We start from the raw sequence: 7490 nt of genomic DNA on the forward strand, positions 1-7490 counted from the left end.
TTAGTCGTATTCATCGACTAACACAACCCTCCTTCATTCAATGGAGGATACAACCCTGATGGTACTCAGAACTGGATAAGGGAAATTGAGATGATTTTTTGAGTGATTGCATGTCCGGAAGCAAAAAGTTGCTTTTGGTACATACACTCTAGTGGAAGAGGCTGAGTATTGGTGGGAGAATACTCGCCAATGCCTAGATGATAAAGGTCAAGATGTGACCTGGGATGTCTTCAAGAGGGTATTCTTGGAGAAATACTTTCCTGAGGATGTTAGGAACAAGAAAGAGTGGAGTTCTTAGAGCTCAAGCAGGGAAACATGACTATAGTTGAGTATGCAGCCAAGTTTGAAGAGTTGGTGAGGTACTTTCCCCATTATCAAGGGAGGGATGCTGAAAGCTCCAAATGTGTAAAGTTTCTGAATGGCTTGCGACCTGAAGTGAAGCAAGCTGTGAATTACCAGGGTGTTCGTCAGTTTCCACTGAAGACTCTTGAGATAGAGCGAACTATTATAAGAGTATAGGTCCAATGAAGAACAAAAATAATGGACCTCAACATCGGGCAAAGCCGTACTCGAACCCTCCTAAGCAATATGGTAACCGCCCCAACAATCAGAGGACTGCTACAATGGGGTTTACGGGGGGTAGTGGTAGCAAGCCCAATACTTTCCCCACTCAAATCACTTGCTACAGATGTAGAAAGCCAGGGCACATCTCCTCAAATTGTCCAGATAAAGATATAATCTATTTTAATTGTAGAAAAAGGGGGCATATTCAGAGAGATTGTCCACATCCCAAAAAGGAGCAGAATGGTGGAGGTCTGAATGACCAAGCTGGACATCCGAAGGCCATGGGAAGAGTCTTTACCCTTAATGGTACTGAAGCTTCGAAATCCAAGGATCTGATCTAAGGTAAGTGTTTCATAAATGGGATTCCTTTTATTGTACTATTCGATTCTGACGCAACCCACTCTTTTATATCCCATTTGTGTGTAAGGAAATTTAAGCTACTCGTGTCTTCTTTAAATAAAAATCTGATTGTAGAAACCCCAACTAGTGGTTTTGTGTTAACTTCTAATGTGTGTTTGGATTGTCCTGTGGAAATTTCTGGTAGAACCTTCTTGATTGATCTTATTTGTTTGCCTTTGAGCCAAATTGATGTTATTCTTGGTATGGACTGGTTATCTTCCAACCATTTCTTGTTAAACTATTTTGATAAAACTGTGGTGTTCGATGATTCCGGAGTGAGTAAGGATATGATGTTTATCTCTGCCAACCAAGTTGTGACATCTTTAAAAGAAGATGCTTAAGTGTACGTTATCTTGTCTAACCTAGCGATAGAGACAAAGGTTTCCATGGGTGACCTCCCTGTTGTCAAAGAGTTTCCTGAAGTGTTTCCTGAGGATATATTTGGTGTGCCACCCGAGAGAGAGATAGAGTTTTCCATAGACCTAGTACCTAGTGCTGGACCCATATCCATAGCCCCTTATAGGATGTTGTCATACCCTAATTTCGTCTGGGGACCTTTGCTTGGTGACATGCAACTTGTGTTTGGTCATTTTGAGGTGCTTGGCACCCATCATTAGGCAATTTGTGAAATTCCGTGACGTGCCGGAAATCAAAAGGAAACATCGTTGCACAAATAGTGAGGTTTCGTAACATTTCGTAAGTCAAAAAAGGGGATGATTATATAATCCGCAAGGTTCCGTAACATTACGGAAAGAAAACAAGTATCGTTACGAAATTCGTAAGTTTCCGTAACTTTACGAAAAAAAGAATCACCAAAAAAAAGGGTATGGGGTGTATTTAGTAAAAATAGGGGTGCAAATAGCAACCAGGCCCACTTGGGCCCTCCAGAAGATTCCTCCAGAAGGCTGTTGCTTCTGGAGGAAGCAACCTTGCTCGCCTGAGCGAGCTGAGCTCGCCTGGGCGAGCTGGGTGGCAAGCTTCTCCCCCAATTTTCTATAAATAGGGCAAGAAGTGAAGTAGAAAAGGGTTCAGCCCCTTAGGCACTTCTCTCTCTTTCGAATTTGCTGAGGAAAATTAGTTCCGTGAAGAAAATCCAAGCCGAGGTGCTTCTGTAACGTTTCCGTAACGTTTCCGTGAGTGATTTCGCGAAGGTTTTTGATCGTTCTTCATTCGTTCTTCATCGTTCTTCAGTCTTCAACGGGTAGGTACCTCAAACCAAGCTTTTTAATTCATTCTATGTACCCGTGGTGGTCCACCTTTTGTTTCATGTATTTTTATTCTCATTTTCATTTACTTTTTATACCCCCTTTTGACGTGCTTAAGCCATTTATTTAAGTCATTTCTCGCTTAATCTAAAAATAAAATAAATTTCCACCGATCGTTTGAATTGTAATATCCGTTAGTTTCGATTAAAATGAATTCCGACCGTTCGGTCGTGCCGTAACCACGTTGGAAATGAAAAAAGAGGTAAAATAATAATATAATAATAAAAAAAATATATCTTTTAGTAAAATAAAACGGAAAATCAATCGGACGTTTTCTCTTTGGGATTTCTCATTCTTAATTGAATTGACTAATAACTAAAGTGAAACTAAAGGCTAAAATCAACTTGCCTAGTCAAGCTCGTCCACAAAAATAGGATTTTGAAAGTTTATCATTTCTGTTTCTTACCAAGTAAAATGGATTGTTTTTAAGGTCCAACGCCTTAAAATGATCACCTTTCAAGTAAAAAAGAATCACTTGATTCAAACACCAAAAGAACTACGTAGGTCTGATTTTCTCATCCCAATTGAGGAATACGTAGGAGCAAAGGGAAACACCCTTGTCGACCACAAAAATAGAAAAAATATATAAAGGGTATAAAGGATATAAGGACATAAAAGGGAACGTAAAAATCAAAGTCATGTTTGCACATTCGATTAAAGGCTGCCGTCCCTTGTGACGGACGTGTGGGGTGCTAATACCTTCCCCGTGCGTAAATACAACTCCCGAGCCTTTCACTTAAAAGTTCGTAGATCGCGTCTTTTCCGGTTTTTCCGACATTTTCCTCAAATAAACGTTGGTGGCGACTCCACGCGTATTCCTTTCGTGGAACACGCATTCCGCGAGTCACGCGTCGCCCTCCCGCCGAAAGGTAGGTTGCGACAGTTGGCGACTCCACTGGGGACTGTTTTTAGAGAGTTAGGCCATTTAATCTTGTGCAATTTTTTACCATGACTTACTCCTTTGTTGGTTTTCCTTCATTGTGTTCTTGTATATATAACTCTTTGATGCTTTTAGTGCATTTTTTGTATGCTTGAGGTAAATATTTATTCATTTGATGCACACAAACACTAACACTATTTGCACACACGGTGAGTTGAAAAAGGGCCCTATACCCGGGTTCGTGGGAACATAAGGAGTGGAGGTGAATCCGTGATCATGCTAAGTCTCCGACTTGCTTGATTACAGTGAACCCTCATGTAGAGTTTTTCTCTTTGAAAACATATTGTTGCTAGTAGTCCCTACTGCTGCAGTATGTTCTTCGAAGGGGATGATACCTCTAGAGACCATCAAGAGAGATATGACTACCTTGGGGGTTATTACTAACAGCCTAGTTAGCTCTCTCCCTTATAGGTCCCTTAAATAGGGGCACGGAGCAAACACGCTGCGTGCCATTTTTCACACTGCCATGCATAAGTGTCATATACCCTTTTGCTTATATTCAGTGAGTATTGTCATACTATGTACATTCCCGTGTTGCGCCTTTCGCATATGCATCGCACATGGGTTCTGTCTTGATCCCCTCTGTAAACAAACCAACGAAGGGTCCGTGTCACCGTTTTAAATACATACGTTGGGGCACTTTGCTACCCCTAGACGTTGTATCTAAGAAGGAGACAGTTTCTCGGGCTCCCGTATTCGTAAATTGCATTTGTGTCATATGCATTTCTTCATGCATTCATCCATTTCACCCATGATAGATGTCGGAGTTTTGATTCGCACTAGATTTTATTTCACTTTAGTAAAACATGGGATCAAGTCAAAAGCCTTCGCTTAAAAAGAGGTTCTATCAAGTCAAAATCAAGAGCTTAGAGGTCACTAGTTTACGAGAGTTGGGGTTATTAATGGGTCAACTTCAACGGCAAGCCTTCCGCAAAGCCTATGGTAAGATTTGGGACCTAGCTAGGGTAGAAGTCTCCATGGAACCGATTGCATCCCTTTCCCAGTATTATGACCAGCCCCTAAGGTGCTTCACATTTGAGGACTTCTAGCTAGTGCCGACTGTGAAAGAGTTTGAAGAAATCCTGGGATGCCCACTGGGAGGAAGGAAGCCATATCTTTTCTCTGGCTTCTATCCCTCCACGACAAGAGTTGCCAAGGTAGTGAAAATCTCAGCACAAGAGTTGGACCGTGTAAAGCAAAACAGAAATGGAGTAGTCGGAGTACCAAGGAAGTGTTTGGAGGAAAGGGCAAAGGCCTTGGCAAAATCAAGGCGAATGGGCTTCTTTTATTGACATCTTGGCGCTTTTGATCTTTGGAGGTGTCCTCTTTCCAAATATGGAAGGGTTAGTGGACCTAGCAGCGATTGACGCTTTCCTCGCCTTTCATCATGGCAAGGAAAGCCCAGTCGTCGCCATTTTGGCCATGCATGACACGTTCGACCAGAGATGTGAAAAGAGCGGCGCAAGAATTGTTTGTTGTACACCGGCTCTCTATGTGTGGCTGGTTTCGCACCTTTTTCACCAAGAAGGTAGGCCCGTCTATCTGCTACAAGGTCACCGCTCGTGCGTCGAAAAAAGAAAGACGAATTAGGACCAACTCTTGGCTAGCATAGAGGGGCGTCTGTTAATTGGTTCCCTCGCTAGAAGGAAGGAAGAATCAGGATTCTATCTTCATGCGAAGGATTTCCAAATGTTCCCTTAATGGGAACAAGGGGTTGTATAAATTATAATCCTGTCCTCGCCATAAGACAGCTTGGCTACCCCATGAGAGGAGTGCCATTAGACGAAAGCATCACGCCTTTCATTACACTGGGTTTCAGTGACCCCAATGCAAAGGTACTCCAAGGAGTTCGCAAGGCATGTGATGCGGTGTGAAGAAAGGACAGAGAGCTTAGGGGAAGCAGTAATGGGATCATCAGCGGCTATCATAAGTGGCTGAGAGTCCGGACACAAGGATTGGATTGGCTCCCAAATCTAAAGACTGTGAGAGACGATGAGGTTAAAGCTTCGGAAGAAAGTGATGAGGTACAAGCCCTAAAGGCAGAGCTTGAAAGAGCCCGGGTAGTCAAAGAGAAGTTCAAGTCCATAGCCATCAAAGTCTGAAGAGAGTATGATGAACTAAGGGACGTCAATATGGCCACCGCTGAAGCCTTGGAACGAGAAACCAAGAAGGCCCGAAAGGAAGAAAACGACCAAAACAAAGTTTGAGGGGCTTTATAGGGCAGCAATAGTGAGCTCAAGCTCCGAAGAGGTGAAAGGAATCATCACGGGTCAAAGGCATGATCTTGAAGGACGAGCTAAAGGCTTGCCTTAGGTCGAAAAGAAATTTGTCCCAACAGTTAAGCGAGACTGAAGGGAATATGTGGGCCATCATCGATGAGTGCAAAGAGAAGCTAAATCTAGCAGCGACTCACGAGCAAAGGCTAGAGGATGAGTACGCCAAGATATCAGCAGAAAGGGAAGCAAGGGAAAGGGTAATTGATTCATTGCACCAAGAGGCAACAATATGGATGGACCGATTTGCTCTTACTTTGAACAGGAGTCAAGAACTTCCCCGATTGCTAGCCAAGGCCAAAGCAGTGGCGGACACCTACTCCGCCCCCGAGGAGATCCACGGACTTCTCAGCTATTGTCAGCATATGATAGACTTAAGGTACCATATGATTAGAAACCGCTAGGAAGTTTGTATTGTCGCTCAGATCTTGACTAGTTATAACTTTTTGAATAAAATGAGTTTATCCCACGTTTTTACTCCAAAAATCAGTGCGAATCAAGTCACTCCCGCATTTTATCTCTAGCACACATGCATATCATGCATCACATAAGCATCTCTTCATGGTATCATAATGAACATATCGTTCCTGCATTTGTCCGTTATCATATTCCAACATCACATTTTGCATGAGTCATTGCATCATCATGCATATGCGTTCAACATACTTTTTGTTCTACAAACTGCATACCTTTTGTTTTCATGTTTGCTCATGCGTGATCCTTGCATTTTTCTCTACAAAACAAAAACAAAAAAGGAAGCATGAAAATTCATGATGCATTCTTGGTTGCATATATTCGGTACCAGGAGCCAACCATGTTGGGATCATAAACCCGTTTCACTTAAAAACAAAATGAGTGAACATGGTACCTAATGCATGGTTAACTAGGAAATGATGTTTCTTCGGGCATCTCAATTTCATAATTACATTTTCCATGCATAGCTTAAAGTATGCCCGAGTCATTCATCCCTATGAAAGGTTGTTGAAGTATTGGCGATCATAATTGTCATTCCTTGGATTATAGGGTTGAACTAAGCTCATGCTTTTTCGAAAAAAGTTCATCAAGTCAAGTTGAAGTATGGAAGTACCCTTTTGCAAAAATTGGGGCAAAAGATGAATCGAGTTACATCACTGTTTCGTCTACTGCCAAACACATTTAGGACTGTTGATGTCCTTGTTACTTCCAGTTTCACCTTGACCAAGATGTCATGAACCATGTTGAAAAATCTAAATTGATTCAACCCCATATCCTGCGTAAAAATTCGCAATACATCAACTGTACATCATTCGCATGCATCCATGCTTTTCATTGGTTGCATTGCTCATTGCATTCTTTCCTTGAAAAATAAAATAAAATGAACTTAATCATTGTTATCAAAAAGAAAAGGACATGCTTTACGACGCCCTTACCGAACTCGTGCTAGAGCTAGAGTAATGGGTGAAGCAGAGGAGGTGCAAGAGAAGATGAAGGCCGAAATGAAGGCCATGAAAAAGCAAATGGCCACAATGATGGAGGCCATGATGAGCATGAAGAAGATAATGGAAGCCAATGCGGTTATAGTTGCCGCTACTAGCACTGTCGCTAAGGTGAACCCGATGCTCCCATCTGGCCTCAAGCAAATGAATCATCCAACCTCAAATATGGTAGGCAAAGATTTGGGAAGTACGGATGACCCCATGATATGCAAATTCAAAACAAGCACGCCTTCCCGCCATATGGCTTGCCTCCCAAACTATACACCACCCAATGTGGCGTACATTCCCTATGAGGATGTCAATAACTCCACACCCATACTCATTAAGAGCCAACAACCTCAATCTGATCATGCACATGTCTCTCGACCCATGGAGGAGACACATGGAATGCCCCACCACAATCTAGCCGACTTCGAGCCTTGCCTCGGATATGCCACTGAAGGGCAAGCAGTTGGTGGTATACCCATGCAAAACACTTTGGAGGGCCCTCAGTGTCACCCACAACCACAACCCTCACATTCCACAGTGGTTAAAAACCCTCATGCTATGGCAGAAATGGGAAAGAGGAAAGGCT

General features: G+C 42.6%; 1 protein-coding gene across 1 annotated transcript; it reads left to right on the forward strand.

The window, feature by feature from the left end:
• The first annotated feature begins 524 nt into the window (after positions 1-524).
• Positions 525-905, forward strand: LOC102663786 (zinc finger protein GIS2-like). Its single transcript, XM_006582542.1, has one exon. The coding sequence runs from the start codon at positions 525-527 to the stop codon at positions 903-905; it is 381 nt and encodes a 126-aa protein (XP_006582605.1).
• Positions 906-7490: the final 6585 nt, after the last annotated feature.

The sequence above is a fragment of the Glycine max genome, chromosome 6, assembly GCF_000004515.6.
Source record: "Glycine max cultivar Williams 82 chromosome 6, Glycine_max_v4.0, whole genome shotgun sequence".
In the NCBI taxonomy this organism is placed as follows: domain Eukaryota; kingdom Viridiplantae; phylum Streptophyta; class Magnoliopsida; order Fabales; family Fabaceae; genus Glycine; species Glycine max.

Bases quoted from the DNA above. Each gene is read 5' to 3' on its own strand.
- LOC102663786 (XM_006582542.1), top strand. From the start codon at position 525: ATGAAGAACAAAAATAATGGACCTCAACATCGGGCAAAGCCGTACTCG.